The following is a 16,866-nucleotide window of genomic DNA, read 5'->3' on the forward strand; positions in this document are numbered from 1 at the left end:
TGCAGGGGCAGTGTATTATCTGTATATGGGGGTATATAGGGGAGGTAGATGCAGGGGCAGTGTATTATCTGTATATGGGGGTATATAGGGGAGGTAGATGGCAGGGGCAGTGTATTATCTGTATATGGGGGGTATATAGGGGAGGTAGATGCAGGGGCAGTGTATTATCTGTATATGGGGGTATATAGGGGGTAGATGCAGGGGCAGTGTATTATCTGTATATGGTGGGTATATAGGGGAGGTAGATGCAGGGGCAGTGTATAGAGCAGTATATGGGGGTATATAGGGGAGGTAGATGCAGGGGCAGTGTATTATCTGTATATGGGGGTATATAGGGGAAGTAGATGGTGGGGCAGTGTATATGGGGGTATATAGGGGAGGTAGATGCAGGGGCAGTGTATTATCTGTATATGGGGGTATATAGGGGAGGTAGATGCAGGGGCAGTGTATTATCTGTATATGGGGGGTATATAGGGGAGGTAGATGCAGGGGCAGTGTATTATCTGTATATGGGGGTATATAGGGGAGGTAGATGCAGGGGCAGTATATTATCTGTATATGGGGGTATTGGTGGGTAGGTAGATGGCAGGGGCAGTGTATTATCTGTATATGGGGTAGATAGGGGAAGTAGATGGTGGGGCAGTGTATATGGGGGTATATAGGGGAGGTACATGGCAGGAGCAGTGTATAGAGCAGTATATGGGGTATTGGTGGGTAGGTAGATGGCAGTGTATAGAATATTATACGGGGGTATTGGGGGGTAGGTAGATGGCAGGGGCAGTATATGGGGGTATTTGTTGAGTATTTCTCTTATAGATAGGACTTTGTGTTTTGTCAGGTCACTTTATTTCTCCCCGATTGTTGGTTCTCGCCCGTCAGCCCTCTCAGCCGCCCGCTGTATCATGCCCAGCGCCTCCCACAGGCAGTTCTTCTGATACCCCTGCAGGGGCAGGTGGGTGATGAGATCCTGGGTCTTGGCCACTCTCTCCTGGACACTGGTACAGCCTATCAGCTGGCTCATCCATTCCTCACAGGCCTGTGCCGCCATGCTGTCCTCCTCCCCGGGGCCCGGACCCTTGCAGCTGCTGGAGGGGAGATCACAGTATACAGCGCCCTCCTCAGTGTCATAGCTGGACATTATATACAGGCAGTCCCGGGTAGCGGCAATGCGGCGGGCACACACGGGAACCTGCCAGGAGACATATTACATGTTACTGCAGTCCTATGTAACAGCACAGATAACACAGTGATATCTCTGAGTACAGATAATGTAGTAGTCACCTGCAGTCCTATGTAACAGCACAGATGACACAGTGATATCTCTGAGTACAGATAATGTAGTAGTCACCTGCAGTCCTATGTAACACCACAGATAACACAGTGATATCTCTGAGTACAGATAATGTAGTAGTCACCTGCAGTCCTATGTAACAGCACAGATAACACAGTGATATCTGAGTACAGATAATGTAGTAGTCACCTGCAGTCCTATGTAACAGCACAGATAACACAGTGATATCTCTAAGTACAGATAATGTAGTAGTCACCTGCAGTCCTATGTAACACCACAGACAGCAATCACTACAGATAGCATAGTAGATGTCGCCTGCAGTCCTATGTAACACCACAGACAGCAATCACTACAGATAATATAGTAGATGTCACTTGCAGTCCTATGTAACACCATAAAAAGGATGATGATAGATGTTATACCCTCTTCTGCCTCTCTCTCTGCCTCCCCGCCCCTCTCTCTCTTCCTCCCCCGCCCTCTCTTTATGCCTCCCTGCCTCTCTCTCTCTCTGTGCCTCTCTCTCTCTCTCTGCCTCCTTACGCCCCTCTCTCTCTGCCTCCCCCGCCCTCTCTTTATGCCTCCCTGCCTCTCTCTCTCTGTGCCTCTCTCTCTGTGCCTCCTTGCCCCCCCTCTCTCTCTGCCTCCCCCTCCCCTCTCTTTATGCCTCCCCGCCCCTCTCTCTTTGCCTCCCTGCCCCCCCTCTCTCTGCCTCCCCCCCCCTCTCTCTCTGCCTCCCTGCCCCTCTCTTTATGCCTCCCCGCTCCTCTCTTTATGCCTTCCCGCCCCTCTCTTTATGCCTCCCTGCCCCTCTCTTTATGCCTCCCTGCCCCCCCTCTCTCTGCCTCCCCCTTCCCTCTCTTTATGCCTCCCCCCACTCTCTTTATGCCTCCCTGCCCCCTGCCCCTCTCTTTATGCCTCCCTGCCCCTCTCTTTATGCCTCCCTGCCCCTCTCTTTATGCCTCTCCGCCCCTCTCTTTATGCCTCCCTGCCCCTCTCTTTATGCCTCCCTGCCCCCCCTCTCTCTGCCTCCCCCTTCTCTCTCTTTATGCCTCCCTGCCCCTCTCTTTATGCCTCCCTCCCCCTCCCCTCTCTTTATGCCTCCCCCCACTCTCTTTATGCCTCCCCCCCTCCCCTCTCTTTATGCCTCCCCCCTCCCCTCTCTTTATGCTTCCCCCCTCCCCTCTCTTTATGCCTCCCTCCCCCTCCCCTTTTTTTTATGCCTCCCTCCCCCCCTCTCTTTATGCCTCCCCCTCCCCTCTCTTTATGCTTCCCCCCTCCCCTCTCTTTATGCCTCCCTCCCCCTCCCCTTTTTTTTATGCCTCCCTCCCCCCCTCTCTTTATGCCTCCCCCTCCCCTCTCTTTATGCCTCCCTCCCCCTCCCCTCTCTTTATGCCTCCCTCCCCCTCCCCTCTCTTTATGCCTCCCCCTCCCCTCTCTTTATGCCTCCCCCTCCCCTCTCTTTATGCCTCCCCGCCCCTCTCTTTATGCCTCCCCCCCCCTTTCTTTATGCCTCCCTGCCCCCCCTCTCTCTGCCTCCCCGCCCCTCTCTTTATGCCTCCCCCCCTCTCTTTATGCCTCCCTCCCCCTCCCCTCTCTTTATGCCTCCCTCCCCCTCCCCTCTCTTTATGCCTCCCCCTCCCCTCTCTTTATGCCTCCCCGCCCCTCTCTTTATGCCTCCCCCCTTTCTTTATGCCTCCCTGCCCCCCCTCTCTCTGCCTCCCCCGCCCCTCTCTTTATGCCTCCCCCCCTCTCTTTATGCCTCCCTCCCCACCCCTCTCTTTATGCCTCCCCACCCCTCTCTTTATGCCTCCCTCCCCCTCCCCTCTCTTTATGCCTCCCCCTCCCCTCTCTTTATGCCTCTCTGCCCCCCCCTCTCTCTGCCTCCCCTTGCCCCTCTCTTTTTTGCCCAGCAGAACCCTCTCACCTTCAGAAGCAGCTTGACAAATGAGGGGCTTCCTTTGGGCCATCCAGGGAGGCGGCCTCCTGCTCCGCAGCCGCAGCCATGAATCTCCTTCACAGAATCCACGGAGACCACCAGGACCAGTGTGTGGTTGAGGCCACAAAATACATCAGTCGGATTCCTTATATACTGAACCTACAGAGGAGACATGAGAGGAGAGAGGCTGGGAGGTCGGGAGGAGAGAGGCTGAGAGGCCGGGAGGAGAGAGGCTGGGAGGTCGGGAGGAGAGAGGCTGAGAGGCTGGGAGGTCGGGAGGAGAGAGGCTGGGAGGCATGAGAGGAGAGAGGCTGGGAGGTCGGGAGGCATGAGAGGCTGGGAGGCCGGGAGGAGAGAGGCTGGGAGGTCGGGAGGAGAGAGGCTGGGAGGCCGGGAGGAGAGAGGCTGGGAGGCCGGGAGGAGAGAGGCTGGGAGGTCGGGAGGAGAGAGACTGGGAGGTCGGGAGAAGAGAGTCTGGGAGGCTGGGATGAGAGAGGCTGGGAGGCATGAGAGGAGAGAGGCTGGGAGGCCGGGAGGAGAGAGGCTGGGAGGCCGGGAGGAGAGAGGCTGGGAGGCATGAGAGGAGAGAGGCTGGGAGGCATGAGAGGAGAGAGGCTGGGAGGTCGGGAGGAGAGAGGCTGGGAGGTCGGGAGGAGAGAGGCTGGGAGGCATGATAGGAGAGAGGCTGGAAGGCATTAGAGGAGAGAGGCTGGGAGGCATGAGAGGAGAGAGGCTGGGAGGTCGGGAGGAGAGAGGCTGGGAGGCATGAGAGGAGAGAGGCTGGGAGGCCGGGAGGAGAGAGGCTGGGAGGCCGGGAGGAGAGAGGCTGGGAGGCATGAGAGGAGAGAGGCTGGGAGGCCGGGAGGAGAGAGGCTGGGAGGCCGGGAGGCATGAGAGGAGAGAGGCTGGGAGGCATGAGAGGAGAGAGGCTGGGAGGCCGGGAGGAGAGAGGCTGGGAGGCATAAGAGGCTGGGAGGCCGGAAGGCATGAGAGGAGAGAGGCTGGGAGGCCGGGAGGAGAGAGGCTGGGAGGTCGGGAGGAGAGAGACTGGGAGGTCGGGAGAAGAGAGGCTGGGAGGCCGGGAGGAGAGAGGCTGGGAGGCCAGGAGGAGAGAGGCTGGGAGGCATGAGAGGAGAGAGGCTGGGAGGCATGAGAGGAGAGAGGCTAGGAGGCCGGGAGGCATGAGAGGAGACAGGCTGGGAGGTCGAGAGGCTGGGAGGCATGAGAGGAGAGAGGCTGGGAGGCCGGGAGGAGAGAGGCCGGGAGGAGAGAGGAGAGAGGCTGGGAGGTCGGGAGAAGAGAGGCTGGGAGGTCGGGAGGAGAGAGGCTGGGAGGCATGAGAGGAGAGAGGCTGGGAGGCGTGAGAGGCTGGGAGGCATGAGAGGAGAGAGGCTGGGAGGCCGGGAGGAGAGAGGCTGGGAGGCATGAGAGGAGAGAGGCTGGGAGGCCGGGAGGAGAGAGGCCGGGAGGAGAGAGGCTGGGAGGCATGAGAGGAGAGAGGCTGGGAGGCATGAGAGGAGAGAGGCTGGGAGGCATGAGAGGAGAGAGGCTGGGAGGACGAGAGGAGAGAGGCTGGGAGGCCGGGAGGAGAGAGGCTGGGAGGAGAGAGGCTGGGAGGCATGAGAGGAGAGAGGCTGGGAGGCCGGGAGGAGAGAGGCCGGGAGGAGAGAGGCTGGGAGGCATGAGAGGAGAGAGGCTGGGAGGCATGAGAGGAGAGAGGCTAGGAGGCCGGGAGGCATGAGAGGAGACAGGCTGGGAGGCCGGGAGGAGAGAGGCTGGGAGGTAGGGAGGAGAGAGGCTGGGAGGTCGAGAGGCTGGGAGGCATGAGAGGAGAGAGGCTGGGAGGCCGGGAGGAGAGAGGCCGGGAGGTCGGGAGGAGACAGGCTGGGAGGCCGGGAGGAGAGAGGCTGGGAGGTCGGGAGAAGAGAGGCTGGGAGGTCGGAAGGAGAGAGGCTGGGAGGCCGGGAGGAGAGAGGCTGGGAGGTCGGGAGAAGAGAGGCTGGGAGGTCGGAAGGAGAGAGGCTGGGAGGCATGAGAGGAGAGAGGCTGGGAGGCGTGAGAGGAGAGAGGCTGGGAGGCGTGAGAGGAGAGAGGCTGGGAGGCCGGGAGACATGAGAGGAGAGAGGCTGAAAGGCCGGGAGGAGAGAGGCTGGGAGGCATGAGAGGAGAGAGGCTGGGAGGCATGAGAGGAGAGAGGCTGGGAGGCCGGGAGGAGAGAGGCTGGGAGGCATGAGAGGAGAGAGGCTGGGAGGCATGAGAGGAGAGAGGCTGGGAGGCCGGGAGGCCATGACTGATCTAACATGCAGCCCTGTGCACAGATCATAGGCTAGGAGGGCACAGACTGCGTTACCTGGCAGGAGGGCACAGACTGCGTTACCTGGCAGGGGGGAACAGACTGCGTTACCTGGCAGGAGGGCACAGACTGCGTTACCTGGCAGGAGGGCACAGACTGCGTTACCTGGCAGGGCGCACAGACTGCGTTACCTGGCAGGGGGGCACAGACTCCGTTACCTGGCAGGAGGGCACAGACTGCGTTACCTGGCAGGGGGGCACAGACTGCGTTACCTGGCAGGGGGGCACAGACTGCGTTACCAGGCAGGGGGCACAGACTGCGTTACCTGGCAGGAGGGCACAGACTGCGTTACCTGGCAGGGGGCACAGACTGCGTTACCTGGCAGGGGGCACAGACTGCGTTACCTGGCAGGGGGCTCCTCTGTTAATCTTGTCCCTGGTGCCCAGTTGTCCGTAGTTGTTGTTTCCTTGCATAAATATTCTTCCATATTCATCCACCAGCGCCAGGTGATTGTACCCTAGAGAGCAGAGCACTACCTGCAGGAAAAGCACGGGTCATTGACGAGCCAGGTGTCACCATGTTGCGGTATATATCATTGGCGAGCCAGGGGTCACCATGTTGCGGTATATATCATTGGTGAGCCTGGGGTCACCATGTTGCGGTATATATCATTGGCGAGCCAGGGGTCACCATGTTGCGGTATCTATCATTGGTGAGCCAGGGGTCACCATGTTGTTATATATAATTGACAAGCCAGGTGTCACCATGTTGCGGTATATATCATTGGTGAGCCAGGTGTCATCATGTTGCGGTATAAATCATTGGCGAGCCAGGTGTCACCATGTTGCGGTATATATCATTGGCGAGCCAGGTGTCACCATGTTGCAGTATCTATCATTGGTGAGCCAGGTGTCACCATGTTGCGGTATATATCATTGGCGAGCCAGGGGTCACCATGTTGCGGTATCTTTCATTTGTGAGCTAGGGGTCACTATGTTGCGGTATATATCATTGGTGAGACAGGGGTCACCATGCTGTTATATATCATTGGCGAGCCAGGTGTCACCATGTTGCAGTATAAATCATTGGTGAGCCAGGTGTCACCATGTTGCGGTATATATCATTGGCGAGACAGGGGTCACCATGTTGCGGTATCTATTATTGGTGAGCCAGGGGTCACCATGTTGTTATATATCATTGGTGAGACAGGGGTCACCATGTTGTTATACATAATTGACAAGCCAGGTGTCACCATGTTGCAGTATATATCATTGGCGAGCCAGGGGTCACCATGTTGTTATATATAATTGACAAGCCAGGTGTCACCATGTTGCGGTATATATCATTGGCGAGCCAGGGGTCACCATGTTGCAGTATATGAGTGTGAGGATGGGTGTTACTGTATGGGAAGTGTTGTAGTAACAGCTCAGCATTGCCATAGCTTACTGCTAGGTATGGATAGCATTCGTATGGGGTGAAGGTGGGGTATACTTATATACACTGTCTGCTCATGGATATAGTGTAAACATTTTGACCATATTTATGTTTTACCTTGCTGAGCATAGGTACTGCCAGGGGCATCTGTGGGGCCAGGACGTCGAAGCCTTTAAGAGTCCCGAATAAATCCCAGTATAAGGCAGAGGAGTGAACCTCGAGGTATACAGCGCCACCATCTGGAGAGAGAACAGTCAGACATTGTTACACGGCTGTATACAGTGCCACCATCTGGAGAGAGAACAGTCAGACATTGTTACACGGCTGTATACAGTGCCACCATCTGGAGAGAGAACAGTCAGACATTGTTACACGGCTGTATACAGCGCCACCATCTGGAGAGAGAACAGTCAGACATTGTTACACGGCTGTATACAGCGCCACCATCTGAAGAGAAAACAGTCAGACATTGTTACACGGCTGTATACAGCGCCACCATCTGGAGAGAGAACAGTCAGACATTGTTACACGGCTGTATACAGTGCCACCATCTGGAGAGAGAACAGTCAGACATTGTTACACGGCTGTATACAGCGCCACCATCTGTGGAGAGATGAGTCAGGCATTGTTACACGGCTGTATACAGCGCCACCATCTGGAGAGAGAACAGTCAGACATTGTTACACGGCTGTATACAGAGACACCATCTGGAGAGAGAACAGTCAGACATTGTTACACGGCTGTATACAGAGACACCATCTGTGGAGAGAGAACAGTCAGAGATTGTTACACGGCTGTATACAGAGACACCATCTGTGGAGAGAGAACAGTCAGAGATTGTTACACGGCTGTATACAGAGACACCATCTGTGGAGAGAACAGTCAGACATTGTTACACGGCTGTATACAGAGACACCATCTGTGGAGAGAGAACAGTCAGACATTGTTACACGGCTGTATACAGCGCCACCATCTGGGGAGAGAACAGTCAGACATTGTTACACGGCTGTATACAGCGCCACCATCTGGGGAGAGAACAGTCAGACATTGTTACACGGCTGTATACAGCGCCACCATCTGGAGAGAGAACAGTCAGACATTGTTACACGGCTGTATACAGAGACACCATCTGTGGAGAGAGAACAGTCAGAGATTGTTACACGGCTGTATACAGCGCCACCATCTGGAGAGAGAACAGTCAGACATTGTTACACGGCTGTATACAGCGCCACCATCTGGAGAGAGAACAGTCAGACATTGTTACACGGCTAAGGAAGAAAAAGGAAGAGTGTGAGTTCAACTGCTTGGTTTACAGATCTAACAAGGTGAGCCTAGAATATTCCTATACCCCAAGGAATTAGTAAGTAGACAATAGAAAGAGAATGTATAGATCCTTGAGTTAGAAATGTACAAGGATAAGGTTTAAAAAGATTTAATATAAATAGTAAATACGTACAATCAATATTTAGGAAATATAGTTAAAATTAGAGATGCATCTAAGGATCCACATACGTAGTGGAAAAATAAAATAAAAAATAAAAATGAAAAAATGCTAAAGCAGAAAGTGAAAAAAATATGTAAATAAAAATGAAAAGGAAAAAAGGAAAAAATAGATAAAAGGTATATGGATAAAAAATTATAAATAAAATAAAACCACAATTCGAAAATAATCAAATGTTTTGTGCAGTAATCATCATATAATCATAAAGTTATTGGTATACATAGATTAAATAGCGTTATGCACTTGATTGGCAAACGTGTTAAGATGAATAGTGTTCTCAGTTGGCTGTTATGTGGATCGCTCTTGCAGTGTGTTTTGCATGGTACACTGTAGCGATCTCTGCTGTAAACAGCCGAAGTAGCGCTTTCAGCACTGCTGAGTGTGACAAGTGCGGCGCTTTAGATGGTCAATTAATGTCTATTGATCCACTATTTGGTATTGATAGTAATATATAAGTTCAATGGTGTAAATACACCGCTCCACCATGTAGCGTGCAGTCTCAGGTCTGTAGCGCTGGACCGTGAATACAGGCAGGGATGGTTGCCGCGTATGGCTCACTCCGGCAGGGATGATGACAGGCGCTTTGGCGCTGAGGTCCACTCAGTGTTAGGTGGGTTTGTGGCCACGCGCATGCGTGGTAGCTGTTGTTGCCCGCGGGACCACGTGTTGAAATGGCGCTAAATTTCAAATTTCTTGTTTTCAAAGTATGTAGTGGTTTTTGGTGGATCCGGTGAGTATTAATAAGTGGATCATAGATGTATTATTCCAGCTGGACGCGTTTCGGAGCCTTCTTGGCCCCTTTTTCAACAGCAAAATGGAGTATGGTTTTGGCTGTGGTTGTTGCCAGTTTTTATATAGGTGCTTTGTTCCTTGATTGGTCTGAAATCATTTCAGTGTGGGCTGATCAGAAAATCAGGACTGGAATGCCACAATTGTGTACATAGTATGTACATAAAGGATGTATACATCTGGTATCAAAAATGCATGATTTTATTTTTCCACTACGTATGAGGATCCTTAGATGCATCTCTAATTTTAACTATATTTCCTAAATATTGATTGTACGTATTTACTATTTATATTAAATATTTTTAAACCTTATCCTTGTACATTTCTAACTCGAGGACCTATACATTCTCTTTCTATTATTGTTACACGGCTGTATACAGCACCACCATCTGGAGAGAGAACAGTCAGACATTGTTACACGGCTGTATACAGAGACACCATCTGGAGAGAGAACAGTCAGAGATTGTTACACGGCTGTATACAGAGACACCATCTGGAGAGAGAACAGTCAGACATTGTTACACCGCTGTATACAGAGACACCATCTGGAGAGAGAACAGTCAGACATTGTTACACGGCTGTATACAGAGACACCATAGGTGGAGAGAGAACAGTCAGGGATTGTTACACGGCTGTATACAGAGACACCATAGGTGGGGAGAGAACAGTCAGAGATTGTTACACGGCTGTATACAGAGACACCATCTGGAGAGAGAACAGTCAGACATTGTTACACGGCTGTATACAGTGCCACCATCTGGAGAGAGAACAGTGAGATATTGTTACACCGCTGTATACAGAGACACCATAGGTGGAGAGAGAACAGTGAGATATTGTTACACGGCTGTATACAGCTCCACCATCTGGGGAGAGAGGAGTCAGACATTGTTACACTGCTGTATACAGCGCCACCATCTGGAGAGAGAACAGTCAGACATTGTTACACGGCTGTATACAGCACCACCATCTGTGGAGAGAGAAGTCAGACATTGTTACACGGCTGTATACAGAGACACCATAGGTGGAGAGAGAACAGTCAGAGATTGTTACACGGCTGTATACAGAGAAACCATCTGTGGAGAGAGGAGTCAGACATTGTTACACCGCTGTATACAGAGACACCATAGGTGGAGAGAGAACAGTCAGAGATTGTTACACGGCTGTATACAGCGCCACCATTTGTGGTGAGAGGAGTCAGACATTGTTACACGGCTGTATACAGAGAAACCATCTGTGGAGAGAGGAGTCAGACATTGTTACACGGCTGTATACAGCACCACCATCTGTGGAGAGAGAACAGTCAGACATTGTTACACGGCTGTATACAGAGACACCATAGGTGGAGAGAGAACAGTCAGGGATTGTTACACCGCTGTATACAGAGACACCATCTGTGGAGAGAGAACAGTCAGGGATTGTTACACGGCTGTATACAGAGACACCATAGGTGGAGAGAGAACAGTCAGACATTGTTACACGGCTGTATACAGAGAAACCATCTGTGGAGAGAGGAGTCAGACATTGTTACACCGCTGTATACAGAGACACCATAGGTGGAGAGAGAACAGTCAGACATTGTTACACGGCTGTATAAAGAGACACCATAGGTGGAGAGAGAACAGTCAGACATTGTTACACGGCTGTATACAGAGACACCATAGGTGGAGAGAGAACAGTGAGACATTGTTACACGGCTGTATACAGCGCCACCATCTGTGGAGAGAGAACAGTCAGAGATTGTTACATGGCTGTATACAGCGCCACCATTTGTGGTGAGAGGAGTCAGACATTGTTACACCGCTGTATACAGAGACACCATTTGTGGTGAGAGAAGTCAGTCATTGTTACACGGCTGTATACAGAGACACCATAGGTGGAGAGAGAACAGTCAGACATTGTTACACGGCTGTATACAGAGACACCATCTGGAGAGAGAACAGTCAGACATTGTTACACGGCTGTATACAGAGACACCATCTGTGGAGAGAGAAGTCAGTCATTGTTACACGGCTGTATACAGAGACACCATAGGTGGAGAGAGAACAGTCAGACATTGTTACACGGCTGTATACAGCACCACCATCTGTGGAGAGAGAACAGTCAGACATTGTTACACCGCTGTATACAGAGACACCATAGGTGGAGAGAGAACAGTCAGACATTGTTACACGGCTGTATAAAGAGACACCATCTGTGGAGAGAGGAGTCAGACATTGTTACACCGCTGTATACAGCGCCACCATCTGGAGAGAGAACAGTCAGACATTGTTACACGGCTGTATACAGAGACACCATAGGTGGAGAGAGAACAGTCAGACATTGTTACACGGCTGTATACAGCTCCACCATCTGGGGTGACAACAGTCAGATATTGTTACACGCTGTATACAGAGACACCATCTGTGGAGAGAGAACAGTCAAAGATTGTTACACTGCTGTATACAGAGACACCATCTGTGGAGAGAGGAGTCAGAGATTGTTACCTGGTGACACGGGACACTCTGTAACCTGGTGACACGGGACACTCTGTAACCCGGTGACATGGGGGACACTCTGTAACCCGGTGACATGGGGGACACTCTGTAACCCGGTGACATGGGGGGGCACTCTGTAACCCGGTGACACAGGACACTCTGTAACCCGGTGACACGGGACACTCTGTAACCTGGTGACATGGGGGACACTCTGTAACCTGGTGATACAGGACACTCTGTAACCTGGTGACACAGGACACTCTGTAACCTGGTGACACAGGACACTCTGTAACCTGGTGACATGGGACACTCTGTAACCTGGTGACACGGGACACGCCTGGTGACATGGCAGGTTGCAGGCTGCATGTGGCTCAAGTACAGACAAAAAAAGAAAGTGCAACAGCAACCTTTAGGTGCAAGCGCTTGCACCTATAGGTTGCTGTTGCACTTTCTTTTTTTGTTTGTACTTGAGCCACATGCAGAGTGCAACCTGCAGTGTGAACAGAGGCATAGAGGTGCTGCCAGTTTTCCTTTTTTTCTGTATACAGACACACGTCTGGGGTGATGGGTGGGTGTTTATATCCCTTTACACTCCCATCCCTCACCTGTCAGGTACAGGACGCTGCTCTGGTTGTTGTACATCTGGGTGGTCGGTATGTCAGGGTGGTCGGTGGACATTCTCCTCAGGGTCAGCTGCGTGATGTAAGATCTGGGGCGGTCCAGAGACAATTCATCGATGCTGACGCTGTAGACCTTCCCTTCCTCTAAGGAAATAGAAACAGTCCATTAACGTCTCCTCATCCAGACGGGTCAGATCATCTGACTCCACCCAGAAATAATGGGCGGGGCCTGAAAACCCTCATGGCCATCTTGTAACCTACCTGTGAGCAGCAGGAGTTGTCTGTCTGTCACCACCCCCAGTAACACCATCTTCCTGATCCTCATGGATGGGTGGAAGGTCATCCTGTAGAGTCTACGTCCGGTGACAAGATGGTAGATTTCAACACAGTCGCACTTTCTTAGGTTTTGGTTGCTATCTGCGACCTCTCGTGAGACAAGGACGTACAGATACTTGCGGTATACGGAGTCGTTCCGCGGGTCACTGGTGAACTGCGTGGTATACAATGAGACAGAGATGGTGATGAAGGAAGGGGTAGTTTAGGGTCCATTTTGTGTAGTGTTACCATGGCAACAATGCTATAATGGCCCTTGGCAATACCATGGGAACACCACGTCAGAAGATATTACCATAGAAACAGGATGGTGATCGGGGTAACCATGAGACGATTCAACAGTGACTTCACCATGGAAACAACACTAAGATGGTCCTGGGGATCACCATGGAAACGCCATGACAGAAGATATTACTATAGAAACGGGATGGTGGTAAGTATAACTAGGAGACAATTCAACAAGATGACTTCACCATAAAAACAACACTAATAGTGTTAGGCATTACCATGGAAACAGTATAGCAATAGGTGTAACCATGGAAACGAGGGAGTAGACCACCATGATGGCAGGAAGCATAACCATAGAGCATGGAAACTGCCTTGTATGTACCGTAGGTTACCATGGAAACAAGTGATGTTGCTGTACGTACCGTAGGTTACCATGGAAACAAGTGATGTTGCTGTACGTACCGTAGGTTACCATGGAATCAAGTGATGTTGCTATACGTACCGTAGGTTACCATGAAAACAAGTGATGTTGCTGTACGTACCGTAGGTTACCATGAAAACAAGTGATGTTGCTGTACGTACCGTAGGTTACCATGGAAACAAGTGATGTTGCTGTACGTACCGTAGGTTACCATGGAAACAAGTGATGTTGCTATACGTACCGTAGGTTACCATGAAAACAAGTGATGTTGCTGTACGTACCGTAGGTTACCATGAAAACAAGTGATGTTGCTGTACGTACCGTAGGTTACCATGGAAACAAGTGATGTTGCTGTACGTACCGTAGGTTACCATGGAAACAAGTGATGTTGCTGTACTCACCACCCCAGCAGTGACCCCAGACACCCACTGACACACTCACGTCTCTGACCCCCCGGCACAGCGGCTGGTAGTGCAGGTACGTCCGCCACACTCCATTGATGAAGGTGAAGCTGGGGTTCTTTATGCTGCCGTGGAGGTAGAAGAGTGCCCCCTCATAGTCCAGGACACACAGGTTATCTGCCATAGCTAAGAAGCGCTGGAAACCATTGGGGCTGATGGGAGGCACGGTCTCGCCGGACACTCGCTGCCGGCTGGTAAAATGGTGGACGAACATTCCCTTTGTGTCTGGAAACAAGAAGATGAAGGATGAGGAGCAGCATATACTCCTGGCCTGGAGGCCATGTTCTCGTAGTCCTCCTCCTCCCCCTATGGCCCCCGCTCCTTACAGTTCAGGATGGTGAGTCTCCTCCAGTCTCCAGATCCTCTCCCGTCATGTCTGCTCCTCAGGTACAGGCTCCGCCATGTCCTCGCGCTGTTACACACCTGGTGCAGGTAGCGGCAAGTCTCCCCTAAGGATACCACGTCCCGGACTGAGAGGAAGGAGAGGATGTACTCCACCTGGTGGAGAGGCAGAGGGTCAGTCACCTCCAGAGCTGCGCTCACTATTCTGCTGTTACATCATGTCTCATCCTCCAGAGCTGCACTCACTATTCTGCTGTTACATCATGTCTCATCCTCCAGAGCTGCACTCACTATTCTGCTGTTACATCATGTCTCATCCTCCAGAGCTGCACTCACTAATCTGCTGTTACATCATGTCTCATCCTCCAGAGCTACACTCACTATTCTGTTGTTACATCACGTCTCATCCTCCAGAGCTGCACTCACTATTCTGCTGTTACATCATGTCTCATCCTCCAGATCTGCACTCACTATTCAGCTGTTACATCATGTCTCATCCTCCAGAGCTGCACTCACTATTCTGCTGTTACATCATGTCTCATCCTCCAGAGCTGCACTCACTATTCAGCTGTTACATCATGTCTCATCCTCCAGAGCTGCACTCACTATTCTGCTGTTACATCATGTCTCATCCTCCAGAGCTGCACTCACTAATCTGCTGTTACATCATGTCTCATCCTCCAGAGCTACACTCACTATTCTGCTGTTACATCATGTCTCATCCTCCAGAGCTGCACTCACTATTCTGCTGTTACATCCTGTCTCATCCTCCAGAGCTGCACTCACTATTCTGCTGTTACATCCTGTCTCATCCTCCAGAGCTGCACTCACTATTCTGCTGTTACATCATGTCTCATCCTCCAGAGCTGCACTCACTATTCTGTTGTTACATCACGTCTCATCCTCCAGAGCTGCACTCACTATTCTGCTGTTACATCATGTCTCATCCTCCAGAGCTGCACTCACTATTCTGCTGTTACATCATGTCTCATCCTCCAGAGCTGCGCTCACTATTCTGCTGTTACATCATGTCTCATCCTCCAGAGCTGCGCTCACTATTCTGCTGTTACATCATGTCTCATGGCGGTGACTGGTACAGAGGTGGAGCCCCCTGCAATCACTATTCTGCTGTTACATCATGTCTCATCCTCCAGAGCTGCGCTCACTATTCTGCTGTTACATCCTGTCTCATGGCGGTGACTGGTACAGAGGTGGAGCCCCCTGCAGTCACTATTCTGCTGTTACATCATGTCCCATCCTCCAGAGCTGCGCTCACTATTCTGCTGTTACATCATGTCTCATCCTCCAGAGCTGCGCTCACTATTCTGCTGTTACATCATGTCTCATGGCGGTGACTGGTACAGAGGTGGAGCCCCCTGCAGTCACTATTCTGCTGTTACATCATGTCTCATCCTCCAGAGCTGCGCTCACTATTCTGCTGTTACATCATGTCCCATCCTCCAGAGCTGCGCTCACTATTCTGCTGTTACATCCTGTCTCATGGCGGTGACTGGTACAGAGGTGGAGCCCCCTGCAGTCACTATTCTGCTGTTACATCATGTCTCATCCTCCAGAGCTGCGCTCACTATTCTGCTGTTACATCATGTCCCATCCTCCAGAGCTGCGCTCACTATTCTGCTGTTACATCCTGTCTCATGGCGGTGACTGGTACAGAGGTGGAGCCCCCTGCAGTTACTCACTACTCACCAGCTCTGGGGGAAGATGCAGGAGGGCGCTGTTCCTTCTGGCAGGAGATGGCGGTGGATCCAGGCTCGGTCGTTTCACCTGTAGGACATTATTAGAGGGGGACATTCAGTACCGGGGAGCAGATGCTGGTGTGGGGGGGATTGTTGGGATGTGGTTAGTTGCTATGGTAACGCCGCCATGAGGAGGGTCTATACCTTTCCTGACCCGTGGCAGCCGCCCTTCCTCTTCATCGTCATGTGATCAGCGGTGAGGAGGAGCAGGCGCTAGTGTAGATCCCTCCCTGACGCTATGGATTCTGTCAGGGGACTGAGGGGTCACACGAGTGTGACATCATCACTGCCCATTGTGACATCATCACTGTCCATTGTAACATCATCACAGCCCATTGTGACATCATCACTGTCCATTGTGACATCATCACTGCCCATTGTGACATCATCACAGCCCATTGTGACATCATCACAGCCCATTGTGACATCATCACTGCTAGTTGTGACATCACCCACTCTCTAGAGAAGGTTGAGGAGATATGGCGACATACAGAGCTGTGACCTCATTGGCCTCCAGTCACTACTGTGATGTCACGTGTCAGGTGACTCACCTGTAGATCAGTAGTCAGGTAGATCAGGTAGTCACAGCCCCGCCCCCAGTGATGTCATAGAACGTATACATTTTAAATTTAATGTAATAAAGTAACACCTGTGATTAACTCGTTCATCACCAAATGATCTGAGTGCTAACAAATGGATGGGAAGGATATTATTATGCGGATTAGTAATCAGATTACCGGACAGGTGTGCGGGGCCTTCCGATAGGTCAGACCAGCTGTCAATCACAGGCGCTCAGCGATTGGACGAGCTCCAAGTGGGCGGGCTTAATGAGGAACAGATTTATTCCATGGTACCACTTAGTTCCGTTAGTGACACAGGGGGCGTGGTTAGTGGGTATCACTTATTTGATTGGACAACAGAAGAGTAGGGCGGGATCACGGGGCAAGGAATTCTGTGTAATCCGTTAATGAGAGGCGGGGACTTTG

General features: G+C 51.6%; 1 protein-coding gene across 4 annotated transcripts; it reads right to left on the bottom strand.

The window, feature by feature from the left end:
- Positions 1–823: 823 nt before the first annotated feature.
- On the bottom strand, positions 824–16,850 carry FBXO24 (F-box protein 24). 4 transcript variants are annotated; one of them, XM_069949850.1, is made up of 10 exons: positions 16,025–16,208; positions 15,831–15,908; positions 14,108–14,279; positions 13,762–14,006; positions 12,600–12,828; positions 12,324–12,482; positions 7,072–7,193; positions 5,925–6,056; positions 3,216–3,386; positions 824–1,189 (listed from the first exon to the last, which is right to left on the bottom strand). In XM_069949850.1, exons 1-10 carry the CDS (start codon positions 16,064–16,066, stop codon positions 845–847), a joined length of 1,695 nt encoding a protein of 564 aa, XP_069805951.1. In that variant the 5' UTR covers positions 16,067–16,208; the 3' UTR covers positions 824–844. The 4 variants fall into 4 exon arrangements, with proteins under 4 accessions (XP_069805951.1, XP_069805976.1, XP_069805961.1 ...); XM_069949875.1 differs by lacking the exons at positions 14,108–14,279; positions 16,025–16,208 and adding an exon at positions 16,618–16,850; XM_069949860.1 differs by lacking the exons at positions 14,108–14,279; positions 16,025–16,208 and adding an exon at positions 16,530–16,563.
- Positions 16,851–16,866: the final 16 nt, after the last annotated feature.

The sequence above is a fragment of the Dendropsophus ebraccatus genome, chromosome 1 (genome assembly GCF_027789765.1).
Source record: "Dendropsophus ebraccatus isolate aDenEbr1 chromosome 1, aDenEbr1.pat, whole genome shotgun sequence".
Classification (NCBI taxonomy): domain Eukaryota; kingdom Metazoa; phylum Chordata; class Amphibia; order Anura; family Hylidae; genus Dendropsophus; species Dendropsophus ebraccatus.

What these genes read in the sequence shown, in the direction of transcription:
- FBXO24 (XM_069949850.1), bottom strand. Translation starts at nt 16,066, where the DNA reads ATGACGATGAAGAGGAAGGGCGGCTGCCACGGGTCAGGAAAG. An exon ending in GCTGCCACGGGTCAGGAAAG is followed by an intron (nt 15,909 to 16,024) that starts GTATAGACCCTC and finishes AATGTCCTACAG; the next exon opens with GTGAAACGACCGAGCCTGGA. An exon ending in ACAGAGGAGCCCCCTGCCAG is followed by an intron (nt 3,387 to 5,924) that starts GTAACGCAGTCT and finishes TCTCCTCTGTAG; the next exon opens with GTTCAGTATATAAGGAATCC.